Source organism: Rhincodon typus, chromosome 7, assembly GCF_021869965.1.
Source record: "Rhincodon typus isolate 14 chromosome 7, sRhiTyp1.1, whole genome shotgun sequence".
NCBI classification, from domain to species: Eukaryota; Metazoa; Chordata; class Chondrichthyes; order Orectolobiformes; family Rhincodontidae; genus Rhincodon; species Rhincodon typus.
This window is the reverse complement of record NC_063338.1, coordinates 58,482,190-58,498,843: the sequence shown is the minus strand read 5'-3', so window position 1 is coordinate 58,498,843 and position 16,654 is coordinate 58,482,190. Positions and strand designations below refer to the sequence as shown.

The window sequence follows — 16,654 nt, the reverse complement described above, 5'->3', positions numbered from 1 at the left end:
CACACCCAAACCCATCCCCCTATAACCCACCTAATCTACACATCCCCGAACACTATGGTCAATTTAGCATGGCCAATCCACCTAGCCTGCACATTTTTGGACTGTGGGAGGAAACCAGAGCACCCGGAGGAAACCCACGCAGACACGAGGAGAATGTGTAAACTCCACACAGAGGGTGGAATCAAACTTGGGTCACTGGTGCTGTGAGGCAGCAGTACTAATCACTGTGCCACCGTGCCGCCCCGAAATTCACGTTCCCCGACCGGGAATCGAACCTGGACCACGGCTGTGAGAGCGCCGAATCCTAACCACTAGACTACCAGGGAAGATAACCACTAGACTACCAGGGAAGAGTTCAGCAAAAAACCCAACAATTAAAAACCAAACTCACCCAGCATCTGAGCCATTACCACATAAAAGTGCATCTTTGGCTTCTTCCAAAAAATAGTGATTTCCTGTTGATTAAGTTATAAATGAGTTAATTTCTAGTTTTATTTAACAGTATCAACTACATAAATAGAAAAACATAATTTCAATTCTAATTTAATTATTTAAAATATCATCCACTATATTTGTATTCCACTACACTTACGTAATAGTGAATTAAAATTGAACTTCCTTAGGCACCTTAAATTGTTTATTAGTTTAATTTAGAAGCTATTAAAAATGTGATGTTAAACAAAGCAAGAGAAAGCAACATGAGACATCTATTATTGCCATGATAAACATGGTCCTTGACTGGGTGAATACCAACATTATTAAGCTTCAATTTCATTCAGTTCAAAGCAGGGATATGATGAAAATGAGATCATATGTACTGTAAATTGTGATAATGAAAGACTGTGTTTTAAAGGAAATGGCACAGTACACTGTGTGATTACATACAGATCGTGCGATAACTCAGTACCTTTATCAAATAATTAGCTGTATGATATAGACCAAAACATTTCAGTTTTAATCTTCAGCTTGTAATGAGTTAACCATTCTCAGTAGGGTGCCAACTGGCCAGAGTTCCCACTATCCAATAAACTTTCCTGGAATTACACATTGATATTGGATGCTGACAAAATTGAGCTCAGCAATAATCTCTCAACCGACTCAGAGCTCAAATGAACCATGATCAGTTAGATAAGTGATTAGAAAGTGGATGATCTCTGTGGAATTGAAACCCTTTAAGATGCTGCTGCCTTTAGAAAGAGGAGAAAGTGAAGAAAATTGATAATAAAAATAACCACACAAATCTTTAGGTTCATATAGCAGCAAGAAGTGGATGAGAGATACATTTTTCTAATGTAAAATAGTGAATGTTCTGTAAATTTGATGTATAAAAAAAACTGAAAATGCTGTCAATACTTAGCAAGCTGAGCAGCATCTGTGAAGAGAGTAATAGAGTTAACATTTCAGGTTTGTGACCTTTCTGCAGTACTCTGTTTCACTCTTCAGATGTTAGCCATATGTTTGTCTTTATTTACAATCTGTGAATAGTAAAATGTACTTCAATAAGTCAGAGCTTGTATTAGTCATGTTATGCTGTTGGGGAGCAACAGAATAAATTCAGATTCCTTATAAAACAGAATTAGACACAATCTAATTTTGTAGATCTCAGTGAATGAATCATTTAACAGACCTCTAGCGTCACATCTGGAAATAATGGGTTTAATTTGTCATAAGCTATCTCCTGTCTCCTATCTCAGATGTCTGTAAAGGTCTTAAATGAAAATTGTCCATAATATACTTCATATAATTGGTTCTAAGAAAATGACATTCATGTCATAGAACTTCAATTGTGTGTTTATGATATAATTTCTGAAAGCAGTTTAATATATTTCCTGAAAACTGACAACTGTAAAAATAAGGGACCGTTTCACAAATACTTTTCCTGACATATTTCTTCTCCTCCTCATCTCCCAATTAGAAATTGACTCTTTACATTGATTATGGGTCCAATAGCTCACAGATAGCTTTCCCGTGAGATAATTATTCATGGGAGTGGATTTCCACACTAATTGATGGTGTGAGGTTGTTGACTTGCTCGCTGAGCTGGCTTGTTTTCGTTCAGACGTTTTGTCACATGCTAGATAACATTGTCAGTGAGGCCTCCGATGAAGCGATGTTGTTCTACTCCACATGGAATTTATACTGTCCTGTCCGTTATGGTGAGTAGTGTCATTTCCGCTTTTGTTCTGTATGGGTTTGCATATGGGGTCCAACACTCACCATAACGGACCGGACAGTATAAATTCCAAGCGGAGTGGAGCAACATCGCTTCATCGGAGGCCTCACTCATGATGTCACCTAGCACGGTGACAAAACGTCTGAACGAAAACAAGCCAGCTCGGCGAGCAAGTCAACAACCTCACCCACAACTGGAGCTACAAATCTTTGCTAAAACCTTAATTGATGGTGTACTTGTGAATGCCCTGGAAGTGCATAGATCACCTATGGCTATGCTGGTCTGAAAATACATTGTTGTGTCTAATCTCAGAAGCTAAGTGTTCTCAGACCTGGCTAGTACTTGTACGGGAAACTGCCTGGGAACACCAGGTGCAGTCGGCTTTTCAGGGTCTAGTGGTCTAGTGGTATAGTTGGTAGTGTCCCTACCTGTGAACCAGCAGGCCTGGGCTCAAGTCTCATTTGCCCCAAACGTGCATCTCATCAGGTTTTAAAAAAAAGACACTAGATAACCGATTCCCACCAACCTTCTCAAGACACCCAATAATGAGTCTTAGGTCCAATTAACAACTGCCCTGTAGAAAGGTGGCAAAGTAACTCAAGGAAAGGTGGGCAGTGCACCCAATCAACCAGGAAAGGTTGGCCATCTGGGGACAGATGGGGCAGACAATGTGCTGGACATTTGTCACATTTACCTGGCATGGGACATTGGCACCTGTACCAGAGCTCAATATTTGGAGGATCAAGCCTTTTCACAGGAACACTTTTCAATCCATTGAACTACTGAAGAAGGTAAGGGTGTGATTTTAACTTTTGATAGCTATTTTGCTTGCAGTGGATTATTCAGGGGCAGGGAACAGGGAAGAATGGAAATTGCAGCAATACTGGTCCATCACACATATGACTACCAAGCATCTCAGAAAAGACTCAAATTCAATCCTTGAACTTTCTTCGTCTCTCCACAGATGGAGAAAAGAATGGCACCACCCCCTGTTTTGGAGCCCAGAAGCAGGATGCACCCACAGTTTGGCAGTGACCCCTGCAAATTCAACTCCAGGCCACAAGCAATATGCAGAAGATCCTCTTGCCAGCAGGGGTTGAGTGAGAAGGGGACAGATGGGAGAGACTTCCCAGCCAAACCAAAGCAGCCTGGATGCAGACTGCAGCAGGGGTAAGCAGCGAAGAAGTAATCCAAAGAACCTGACTGCAGTGCTGCAAATGGCTCAATTTCATTTTGAAATTTGCGAGCAGTGAGATGGACTTGTATGCAAATGTATGCGGTCGTGAAGTGGCTCAAAATGCAGAATTACCTAATGAATTGCCCAATTACAGAAGGCAACATGGCACAGACACAATACTCTGTACGGCAACTGGGGATTTGAGAGGGTGTGAACTGCAATACTTATTAATTGACAAGGAGCATTGAGAAATGTTGAGCGCTATCAAAGTAAATGTTAACCTCACATTTGAAGGTACAACTGTAGTACAGCATCATCATAACAACTTCCTTCTTTATTTGCAGGAGAACAGGGAACACAATGCCCTAGAATGTGCTCTGACCTGAAGAGGACATGTAACCCTGGCCATTCTCAACTCATTGAGGTGCTGGAGGTGACTGCCAATAATTGTAGCAGAATCACTGGTCATACTGAAGTTGGAAGAAGATCACAGGATGGTGAGATTGCAAGACTGTTTATTTGTAATTCTTGCAAACAATGCTGAATGGGCTGGGGTAACGGTTGGGGAAACTGGGGAAGCTGTCAGTGAAGTTGTTTTAGCAGGCCAGGCAGCATCAGAGGAGCAAGGAAGTTGATGTTTCGGGTCTCTTCTTCAGAAATGATCCATTTCTCCAGAAATGACCAATGCTCCTCCAGCTCCACACTGTTATCTCTGAATCAAGCATCGGCAGTTCTTACTATCTCTGAATGAAGTTGTTTGATGTGTTTTGACTTTGAAGATTTGTAGAATTCAGAGAAGAAGGTGTGTCTGTAAGTTGAAAGACTTAAGATTCAAATTCTGGCCACAAATGATGATGATGCCCCTCATGTCCTTTTTATTTACAAAGTACAGATGAAACATGGCTGGCTACAGCCATTTGGAGCCTGGCTACAGCCATTTGGAGCCTCTGGGGAGGAAGGGAAAGCCTCATTGACCGTCACATCCATCCTCTGCATCTTGTACAGATCCCTGCCCTGCAATCGGTACACAGGACTCATCTTCAAGGGATCAACAGCTTGATGAAAGCATTTGTCACAAGTCCGGCTATCAGAGACTGAATTAGTGCAGGCATCTAGCACTCAGAATGTTGGAGTCAACTGAACGCTGAGCTCCAGTCTGATGATGAGCCTCTGGAGTCCACTCACCAGGTGACAGATTCTGGATGTGTGGCAATGAGGTAGAGGGAGATGTAGTCCAGATTCAGGGAGGGGTTGTGTGCACTGTCCTAACTGTTCAGAATGAATGGCTTTCTTCATTGAGACATTGTCTACTGTCATGGAGAGCCAGCAGTTCACCGGTGAAATACTGGATGAGTGTGCTGACTTGCATTAAACTGCCTTGTCTCTGAGCTTTGTACCCAGCTGCCAGGGCAAGAAAGAGACAAGAGCCACAGTCAATTCCTGGTTCCTCTCAGGAAAGACAACTAGACCTTTGGTAGATGAATAGATGCTAGCATCATCAAGAGTACAACTCTCAGGATGTTTCTCTCCTCTCCTCTGCCTTTCTGCCATTGGTCCAATGCCTCAGAACTGACTGATTAACCTCCTGCCACACTTGCCAGAGCCTCCAACCAAGCTCGCACCCTCATGGCCTCAGGTGACCACAGAAAACCCACTAAAGTCATCCTAGGCAAGGGGCATAAACATCATAGATCTTAGATCATAGAATCCCCAGAGTGTGGAAACAGGCCCTTCGGCCCAACATGTCCACACCAATCCTCACAGCATCTCACCCAGACCCATCCCCCTATAACCCACCTAATCTACACATCCCTGAACGCTATGGGCAACTTAGCACGGCCAATCCACCTAACCTGCACATCTTTGGACTGCGAGAGGAAACCGGAGCACCTGGAGGAAACCCACACAGACACAGGGAGAACGTGCAAACGCCACACAGACAGTCGCCTGAGGGTGGAATTGAACCTGGGTCCCTGGCGCTGTGAGGCAGCAGTGCTAACCACTGAGCCACCGTGCTGCCTTGAAGGTTGCAGGTGATGAGGGGAGAGTAGCACCACATCATACCAGCCATTAGAGAATTAAAAAGACACCTTAGTCCCCATCATCAAAAATGATATAGACTATCACATCAGTGCAAAAGTCAAGACAAAAGCATTTGCAACATCTTCAGCCAGAAATGCCCTGTGAATGATCTATCTTGGCTTCATCCTCTGGTCTATAGAATCACAGATGCTGCTGTTCAGCCAATTCAATTCACACCAAGTTATAGCAAGAAATGGCTGAAGATGATGGATGCTGCGAAGGCAGTGGCTCCTGACAACACCTCAAAGAAACACTGAAGATAGAAGCAGGAGTAGGCCATTTCACCCCTCGAGCCTGCTCTACCATTCAACACAATTATGGCTGACCATCGAGTTCAATACCCTAATCTTGCCCTCTCCCCACATCCCTTGATGCCTTTAATCACAAGAGTTATATCTACCTCCTTCGTGAAAACACAATATTTTGGCCTCAACTATTGTCTGTAGTTGTGAATTCCACAGGGTCATCACTTTCTGGGTGCAGAAATTTATTTTCATCTCAGTCCTACAAGGTTTACCCCTTATCCTTAAACTATGACCTCCTGTACTGGGCTTCCTCACCATCAAGAACATTCTTCCTGCATCAAACCTGTCTAATCCTGTTAGAATTTTATAGGTTTCTATGAGATTCCCCCTTCATTGTTCTAAAATCTACTGAATACAATCCTAGCCAACTCAATCATTCCTCATACATTGTTTACTGGGATGGTGAGACCAATTTGGTAAGCCTTTGCTGCACTCCAACTATAGCAAGGAGGCTAAAACAGCACACAATGTTCGACGAGTGGCCTCACCAATGCCCTGTGTAACAGGAGCAAGACCTTCTTGTTTCTATCCTCAAATCCTCTCACCATGAAGGCCAATATGCAGTTTCCTTTTTGCCTGCTGCACCTGTGAGCTTACTTCCAGCAGCTGGTGCATGAGGACACCCAGGTCTCGTTGAATTTCCTTTCTCAATTTACGCCTTTCAAATAATAATCCGCCTTCCTATTTTTGCTACCGAGTGGATAACATCTCATTTATCCACATAATACTGCATCTGCTGTGCATTTGCCCACTCACTCAGCCTGTCCAAATCACAATGCAACATTTTTGCATCCTCCTTATAAATGCACACTTCCATCCAACTTTGTGTCATTTGCAAATTTTGAGAGATATGTTTAGTTCCCTCACCTAAATCATTAAAATGTAATGGGAATAATTGAGGTCCTAGTAGTGATCACAACAGTACCCCACTAATCACTGCCTGCCAGTCAGAAACAGACCTATTTATTCCCATAAAAACCAAAAGAACTGCGGATGCTGTAAATCAGGAACAAAAACAAAGTTGCTGAGGAAGGGCCATCGGACACAAAACATTAACTGTGATTTTTTTCTTCACAGATGTTGCCAGAACTGCTGAGCTTTTCTATCAATTATGTTCTGGTTCCAATAATTCTAATTCTTTGTTTCCTATCACAATACATTACCAATCCCATGTGTTTTAATTTTTCACATTCATCTGTTAAGTAGGACTTTGTTAAAAGCCTTCTGAAAGTCTAAAAAAACCACATGCTCCCCCAATTACCTCTACTAGATACATCCTCAAAGAATTCCAGTAGATTTCCCTTTCATAATCTATGCTGACTACACCTGATTCTATCACTGTTTCCCAAGTGCTCTGCTATAAAAAACCTTGATAATGGACTCTAGCATTTTCCTCAATACCAACGTCAGACTCACCAGTGGTCTGTAATTCCCTGTTTGCTCTCTAACTCCCTTCTTAAAGAGTGGGGTTACATTAGCTATCTTCTAATCTGTAGGAACTGCATCCAGTATTTCTCGGGCCATTTCCTCAAGTATTCTGGGATAGGGATTATGAGGCCCTGGGGATTTATCATTTTTCAATCCCATAAATTTCTTCATTACCATTCCTCAACTAATACAGATTTGCTTCAGTTCCTCTCTCTCATTAAACTCTTATTCCAGCAGTACTGCTCAATATTTGCACTCCAGAAACAGCTGTGTGGTCCAAGTTTTGAGTACAACAACCAAAGTTATCTATGCAGAGGGCACCACTGGATATGTTTAAACTTCTAAAGCACGTTCTGAGCTGACCAATGGCCTCTTTACTGATGGTTCTGGTAGATGCAAGGCTATTGTTAAATCTTCTCCTAAGCTCAGTGGATTCCTTACAGATATCATTCGTCATATCCTTAGATGGTAGCCCTTATTGCTCAGAAGCCAGGCATCCAAACACTCTGGGCCAGGGATAATCCATGGCTCTCGAATGCCCAAGTGTGCAAGCATTGTAATTGTTGCCAGGATAGCACGCACATACTTGCAGTATCTGTTGCCTGTGGTCACATGCAAGCTAAATGTTAATGGAAACACATCATTTGCTGTTAACCAATGCTTCTGGCTGCCCATAAGGCGCTTTAATGGTTGCATGTGTTCAATCTGTATGCCTTGAGCCTTTAAAAATCCAGCAATGCTGTCAAAACCTTTAGCTCAGTCTGTCTGATTGTCACTGCCCTTGCTAAATGAGATAAGCTCATGGGTGTACCTGAACATTGCACCTACAAAGATTTTCACGTTATGTACAGAAGAGCCATTAGCTGCAATATCCTATCCTGGTCTCCAGGTTACACCTGGAAGGACAGGAAACATTCAGAACCACTATGAACTGCTAAGCTTCAGGCTTCAGCTAGATTTAGATGTCTTTCAGCAGAATTTGATGATTTCTCTATAGCCAGCATCCCACAGGTTGATGCAACTGTCTCCATGGAGAGATGCAATATTCTCTGCCACTAACACTGGGGGTAAGTCAGCCTCTGCCAGTATACTCTTTTGGCAGGGTACTGCCTTAGCCTTCTTCTGCCTGCCTGTTGCTGCTTTTGTTTCCTATTCGCAGGCTCTTGCTCAGTAGCAGACTGCACAATTTCTTGGAGACTTGGCCATGTGCAGATTCCCTCCTTCTTTTCTTCTACACTGGAGGGGTACCTTCCAGTGCAATGGTCGATTCATTTAGGAGACCGCAATGTACAGCGCAAATGTTATTCTGCACAATTTTGTTTGCAACACTTCCTGTTTGCCTCTCTTCCCAAGGAAATGTTCTAATGCAGTTTGAGTGCAATGAAAAAGAAAATTAGCAGCACCAAAGTCCTGTTCTGCTAAAGTAACCATAGTCTCCCTTGCAACATTTACATCCATGTTTATAACCCTTCCAGATTAAAAGAAACTAACTGCCACTGACCAGGTTTCCCATGCAACTGCCACTTTGTGGTGTGGGCAAAGTAATAATCAGGTGTATTGGTTTGATAAAATGCTTGATAACTTGTTCATCATATTTTTTAAAAATAGCAGGCAGACCTCGGATTTTGGTGCCCGTGATGAACTTGTCACTTGAAGTCTTTTAGCCAGATTTTATCAGTTTGGGAAAGCAGTAGGTCTGATTTCTGGAGTAAAGGCCAGGCTACATATCCAACCACAAGGTGGCATCACACTTGACAGCACATTTAGGTATGACTTGAACTTTGCCCAAATTACCAATTCAGGAAAGTACATCTCCTATTTTTCCTTACCTAACCCAACCAAACAGAGACAAATTACAACATTCAACCATTAAAGCTCACAATGGATAAAGATACTGAGATAGTGAATTGAAACTCCCTCTAGAAGTAATATTTTTTCAGCTCTTTCAACATAGTCAAGATGAAGAAAGTAACACAATTCTTTTCATCTGTACTTACCAATCAATTTTACTCTCACACTATACATTAGAAATCTTTTTTAAAAAAATCTTTATTCATCTTTGACTTTAAAATTAGGAACAAATATAGAACTGACACGTGACTGAATTATGTCTAGAAAAAGTCACTAATATGAACATTAAGTCCTTACGTTCATCTTCGATGTATTCATCGAAGTTGAATATGAATTCCGTTTCATTTGTCATCATACCATTCTGGCTTAAAGATCTGTTAGTTGGGATATAATAGCTGGCAGGTGGTGGCCATCGCACGCATTTATGTTTTAGGTTTCCCATGAACAGTTGCAGCCCTATTAGTGCAAACACGCTCAAACAAAAAACAGTCAGAATCATTACATCGGACAGCTTCTTCACTGACTGGATCAGGGCACCCACGATGGTTTTGAGACCTGAAAGAAACATGAAAAATTTCTGTGATTTCTTTTTGATAGCAAAACACATTCATTAAATTATCAAGAAATCGTCAGTTCTTCTCATACTTTATCAGTCAATCTCATGCAAAAGATCAATTACCAGAGTAAACATGTATTTAATGACACTTTGCTGAAACTAGGATGATAGCAAATGAATGATCTGTTATATTAGACTAACAAATGGAAAGTTCTAGCATTACTGTAGTTGAATGGAACTTCATGTACATTGTGAATGGATAAGAATGTAACTGTACACATTCTTAGCGAGATGCTTGTTTCTCTGAAACAATTCAATTTCATTTTGTGTTTTGCATTTTGTGAATTCATTCATCTCACCAACTCTGAAATTATAACTATAGTGAACAGTGCAGCCAAGTGAAAGGCGCTTTGTAATGATTTCTCCAAACCTAAAATTTGTGAATCAACTTTTAATAACACACCTTAAGTTTTGAGTGCTAAACTTTGAAACTGCTTTTAATTATTGGATTTGGTTTGATAAATTATATATTACCAAAAATCATTGAGATTTAATGCTTTCATTCAAACAGGCCAAACATGAGCAATAGTCTGAGACTTAAATCATTACAGCACTGAAAGTCGTCGATCAAGGACAGTCAGAATGTCTAAGCACTAAAGATCTCTAGGTCAAACATACACAACAGTCACAGACAAAAATTCAGAATTTCAATGGCCTGTGGGATTGGGTGCAGGTAAAATTTGAAAACCCGCATTCCCAGAGGATGTCGTGGATCAAATAACTTCCAGGATGTGCTCCAAATTTCAAAGGGAAGGTACTCGTTTGCTGGGTGGGGAACTGGGAACCCACTTGTCTCCAATTAAGGTCCTTTCAAATTTCTCGAGAAATTAGGGCTGTTGTAGTATAGTGGTAGTATCCTTACCTCTAGATCAGGATGCCTGCATTCAAATCTCACCTGCTCCAAAGGAGTGTCATAACATCTCTGAACAGGTTGATTAGAAAATGCCTTCTGAGAGAAACTTGTTAATGAGCCAAGGAGGGTGAGAATAGAATTGTCAAATTTGATCTAAAACAGTTTTCAGTTGTCAGGTTTAATGTGAGAAGAGATTTAAATTTTTGTAAGTTTTTGGGACTTAAGCAGCTTGTGCTGAATTTTGCTCTTTACCTCATTTTTGGCCATACATTCACTTTCTACGTGACGAGGCTTCTGCCCTTCGAAGGTACAACCTACTCTCTTCAGTAATTCTGTGGCAGAATCCATCACAACCTCCACATGTCTTTAGTGCTGACACTCTGCTATCCACTCACACCCCCTAGTTACATCTGGCATCAATAATTGGGCACTAAACTTGCCCCTGGCTCAATTAAGATATTTACATTTCAAAACGCAGGTAAATAAACAACATCAATGTGGTATATGATCAGGACCCAGAAGTTATCCAGACTTTAAATTCACAACCGCACATTGAACATCCAGCCCTAAGTATATACATTACTGCAGGCAAAACATATGATAAAGGTTTTTTCTAACTTTGAACATTAACCAATCTAAATTGAATCTGTCTCATGCTATTGTCATAACCTATTAATGGGCACACACAATGAACATCTCCAAATTCCCACTCATCAAGGAGGTGTTATAAAAGTTTAAATGGTTTGGAGTACAAAGGGATGCCTTAAATTGCTGAAGCTTTCATGCATTCATCATGCTGATGTGTAGTATTTTGTTTCTTCATCTCCTCACTTGCATATGATTCAGTAATCTTTTCAGTCTCGATTTTCAATTTGCAATATTCACTCATTAAATCTGATTGTAGAAAGAGCATTCAAAGAAGGACATTTTCAGAATGCATTGAATAATTTGCAGAATAGGGAAGGGAAAACTAGACATCATACGTTGAAAACCACTCATGCTGGATATTACAATTTCTCGTGCAAGAAATTGCTAAACATCAAGGCTGAATACACAAGCAAAAAAAATCAAAAGCAAGGAATCCTATAAACTACTTCTTTTATTTCTTCTGATTCCTGCTTTGTGTTTTTTTTTAATTGCAAAGAAGAAAGATCAGCCATAGTGCTTAACCTAGCTCTCACCTGGAATGACTGAAATTGTTTTCAATGCTCGGAGAACTCTGAATGTTCTCAACGCTGAGACATTGCCCAGGTCCACAAACTCTGTCACATATCTGTAATAGGGGAGGGCACACACAAACACAATGACAGGACACATAGATACAGTTGGAGATACATGGGGCCTGCTAGTGCCTTACACCAATTACTCCTTACCTGGTATTACAGAAATAGTTTTCAAAGCTCTCAATACTCTGAAAGTTCGAAGAGCTGAAACATTGCCTAGGTTTACAAATTCTGTTACATACCTGTAGAATTAAATCACAGTTATTTCAGCTTTCAACAAATTTTAATATAACTACAATGTTTGGTCTTTCACTTTGGTTATAGTAATTGTATTTTTATTTTCCTCCTTTGCTTGGTTGTCCTGAAGGTAATATAAGTTACAGTGTAATTCCATGAGTGCTCACCACCCTCAATTAATCAAATTCAAATGCTATTCTTCACATTAAACCTAGACATTGTAAATTGCCAGACTATTCAAAACAAGGATACATCACTGTGTTCATACTGATATCCTCCAACACGCAATTATCAAATAAACGTTTTTTTTAATCTCCTTCCCTAGATCAAGGACAACTGACAAGCCCCACTTCCTAGGGATCAAAGTTTGGGTCTTCCTGGTCAAGATGGCTCCCTTTTGAACATGATGTACATTCACTCACTAATTGTTCAACAGAGTGATGACAGAATTTTAAACAAATGAGCAATATACTTCTTGAACAATTGGTCTGAAATTTTCTTGACTAAGAAGAAACCATGATAGAAGTGCTATTGCTGATTATCATAAACAAATCAACACATTATACATTGATAGTAGGAACTGCAGATGCTGGAGAATCTGAGATAACAACGTGTAGAGCTGGATGAACACAGCAGGCCAAGCAGCATCAGAGGAGCAGGAAGACTGACGTTTCGGGCCTAGGCCCTTCTTCAGAAATGGTCTAGACCCGAAACGTCAGCTTTTCTGCTCCTCTGATGCTGCTTGGCCTGCTGTGTTCATCCAGCTCTACACCTTGTTATAACACATTATACATTGCTACTTTTTGAAATATTGTTCTACAGATATGCTTGCAATGGTGGCCCCAATTGAAATTAGCAATCTTGACGCTTTTAGTAAATACTTACGCCATAAGGATGACACTGAAATCCAACCAGTTCCACGGATCTCGGAGAAAAGTGAAATTATCTATACAGAAGCCCCTTGCAAGAATTTTTATAAGCGATTCAAATGTGTAAATACCAGTGAAGGTGTACCTAATGGAATTATAACAATAAAAAAGCTGTTCAGTCATTTAATTGGCAAATATTATGAAAAAGGGAAGCTTCCATAAATCTCAAGGTATAAAAGCTGTGATACTAATTATTCATTTCCAATGTAAGAATATCCTTCAGTTCTATTACATTAAATGTAATGATATTCTGGAGCAAAATTCTTTTTTGTCTTACTCATTTCCAGGTTAATTGCAGAGTCTTAAGTCTTGATTAAATTTAAGAGAATGTGAAGGGCTTCCGATACATTCTAACAAATTACTTTGCTTATAAAGTAAATCTGTTTACTAAGTATATTCACCGAATATTAGTACAGGAAAGAATTCTAGAACATATTCAAGACAGTTTACTAAAATAAAATTCACAATAACAATGAACCAGATGATGCTGGATTTATTGATGAATAACAAACAGAATTAATTAATGATCTGATGATTAGGAAAGATCTTGCAAATAGGTTAATTTGATATTTGACTTGAGAGACAGAGAAACAAAGAGAGAGAGAGAATGTAGAATTGAAACCAAGGCTTTAAGTTTAAAGTGAAGCAAACATCAAAGGAATGAGAGATAAATTGATGTCTGTAAACTTAGTAGAGAATTTTAAGGTGTCAAGAACAGGGTGGATAGATAAAAGTAGGTCCAGGGATGTTATTAATATGAACATTCTGTAGGCATCTGTTAAGGTTCCACAAAAGAGATGTTTAAACAAGTGAATGGAATTTAAGGCAACTTATTTAAAATCTAATGTCCTTATAGATCAAAAAATTTATTTTACATTGGTTATATATTTGACACAATAGATACCGTGTTATTTTGGTTTGTTAACACATTTGAAAAATATTAATACTGTAAATTCAGTAGTATACAGAGAACTATACACTTACTCTACATTCTTCGTCCAGTCTGGAGGATTATACAGGGTCATAAACACACAATTCGTCATAATAGTGCACATGATAAGCATGCTGAACAATGTAAGATTTAGTCAAGGAAAGCAAACATAATAAAACAATGCACATTTTCTAATAAAGTTGGGAAGAATAACATATACAAACATTTAACTATAATGTTTGGTCTTTCACTTTGGTCATAGTAATTGTATTTTTATTTTCCTCCTTTGCTTGGTTGTCCTGAAGGTAATAAAAGTTATGGTGCAATTCCATGAGTGCTGATCGCCTTTGATTAATCAAATTCAAATGCTATTCTTTACGTTTAAGCTAGACATTGTAAATTGCCAGACTATTCAAAACAAGGATACATCCGTGTTGACAACAATATCATCCAACGTGCAATTATCAAATAAATGTTTTTTTTCCCTTTCCCCAGCCCAAGGATGAAGGACAACTGACAACCCCCGCTAATGGAAAATCAAAGTTGGGGCAGTAATGGACAAAGGAGCACCTCGAGCCTGTTTCACCATTTAATAAGATCATCACTGATTTGATTGCTTTACGTTCCTGCCTAACATCAATAACCTTTTGCCCCAAGATTACAGTCTAGTTATCTCTGCCTTAAAAAAAGTTTCAAGCACTCTGCTTCCACTGCCTTTTGAGGAACAGGGTTTGAAACACTCACTATGCTCTGTGAGAAAAGAATTCTTTTCATTTCTATTTTAAATGGGCAACACTGTATTTTTGTAAACAGTGATCCCTACAGCTAGATTCTCCCACAAAAGGAAGTATCCTTTCCACAGAATATTCTTTCCTGTCAATTCCCCTCAGGATTTTGTGTGTGTTAATTAAGTTGGCAGTTTCTCTTCTAAATTCCAGCAGGTACGAGCCAAACCTGTTCAACATTTCCTTATAAGGCAACCTGAACCATTCCAGGTATTATGCTAGTAAACCTTCTCTGAACCACTTCCAATGCATTTACATCATTCCTTAAATAAAGATACTGTATACACTACTCCAGTTGTGGTTTCACCAATGCTCTGTAAAATGTAAGCATAACCTACAGACTTTAGTATTCAATTCCTCTTGCGATAAATAAGTACATTCTATTACCTTTCTGAAATACTTGCTGAAAGTACAGTTTAACCTTTTGCAATTCATAAAAGAGTACACCCGGTACCTCTGCAAATTAGAGCTCTTCAATCTCTCACCAGTATGTTTCCTTTTTCATTCTTCCAGCTTGACAAAATGAACAATTTCACTTTTTCCCCACATCACACTTCATTTGCTCGATCTTTGTCCAATCACATGACAGTTGTGGTTCCTTTTTAGCCTCTTCTGCCCTCTTCACAACTTACTTTCTTAACTATCGTGTTATAAGCACCCATACCTCCTGTCACTTCATCCATACAATTCGTATAAATGGCAACATTTGAAGCTCCACCTCTGATATCTGTGGCACAATGTTGATTACATCATGCCAATTAGAAATTATCTATTTATGCCTTCTCCTGATTTCCTAACAACTTGACTGTTTCCTGACAGCCAATCTTCTATGCCAATATGTTACCCAGACACTATGAGTGTTTTAAATTCCGCAATAAATTTCGTTTGGCATCTAGTCAAATGCCTTCTGGAAATCAAAAGCACAGTATATCCACTGTTTGCTGTGTATCCACAGCACATGTTACCTCCTTGAAGAACTCCAATAAGTTAGGCACAAATGACTTACCTTTCATAATTCTGACTCAGTCTAATTACCCTAAATATCTCTAAATGCCCCACTATAACATTTTACATCAGACAAATTAGCAGAAGTAGGCCATTAAGCCCATTGGGTCTGCTCTGACATTCAGTAAGATTATGGCTGATCTGTTGTGTTTTCTGAATTTTCCAGTCCAATCTACTCCCAATAACCTTTGCTTCCCTTGCTAAACAACAAGCTTTCTGTTTTCAGCTAAAAAGTATTCAATGACCTTACCTGTATCATCTTCTGAAACAAAGTCATACAACTTTCAGAGAAAAAAAATCTCATTTAAGTCCAAAAAAGTGATCCATAATTTTAAACTGTTTCCCCTAGATCTAGTTTCACCCACTATAGGAAAAATCATTTCCACATTCACCTTGTCAAGACCATGCAGAATTTTGTTTACTTCAGACTTACTGAAATTGAAAATCAATGACAGAATTGGATACAGAACGGATTTCCAAAAGGAAATCATGTTTGACAAATCTACTGGAATTTTTTGAGGGTGTAACCAGTAGATTTAACTAGGGAGAAGCAGTGGTTGGACTTTCAGAAGGCATTCCATGTATTCCCACATAAGAGCTTGGCAGCTAAAATTAAATCAGATAGGATTAGGGATAGTGTACTGACATTGATAGAGAACTGGCTGGCGGACAGGAAACAAAGGGTAGGAACAAAAAGGTCATAGTCTAAGTATCAGGCAGTTACCTTGGGGTACCAAAGGGATTGATGCTTGACATCAGCTATTAAAAACCTGCATTCATGACTTAGATGAGGGAACTAAATGCAATATCTCCAAGATTGCAGAAGACACAAAGCTGGGTGGAAGGTGAACTGTCAGGAGGATGGAGAGGTTCTTCAGTGTGATTTGGACAAGTTGACTGACTGAGTGAACTATAAATGAAGTGTGGCTAAATGTGAGGTCAATCAATTTGGTAGCAAAATCAGGAAAGAAGATTATTATTTGAATGGCAAAAGATTGGGCAAGGGGAAGGTATCCCTATACACCAGTTGCTGAAAGCAAGCGTGTAGGTGCAGGAGGC

The 16,654-nt window shown here is 39.6% G+C and overlaps 1 protein-coding gene across 1 annotated transcript in view; it reads right to left on the bottom strand.

Annotated features, from left to right (window-relative positions):
- Positions 1-16,654, bottom strand: part of scn1laa (sodium channel, voltage-gated, type I-like, alpha) — a 121,151-nt gene that overhangs the window by 71,858 nt on the left and 32,639 nt on the right. The window contains exons 4-8 of the mRNA XM_048599030.1: positions 13,859-13,948; positions 12,831-12,959; positions 11,667-11,758; positions 9,314-9,571; positions 392-455 (exon numbers count right to left, since the gene is read on the bottom strand). Of these exons, the coding sequence (XP_048454987.1) occupies positions 392-455; positions 9,314-9,571; positions 11,667-11,758; positions 12,831-12,959; positions 13,859-13,948 (633 nt within the window). The remainder of the gene's footprint in view (positions 1-391; positions 456-9,313; positions 9,572-11,666; positions 11,759-12,830; positions 12,960-13,858; positions 13,949-16,654) is intronic.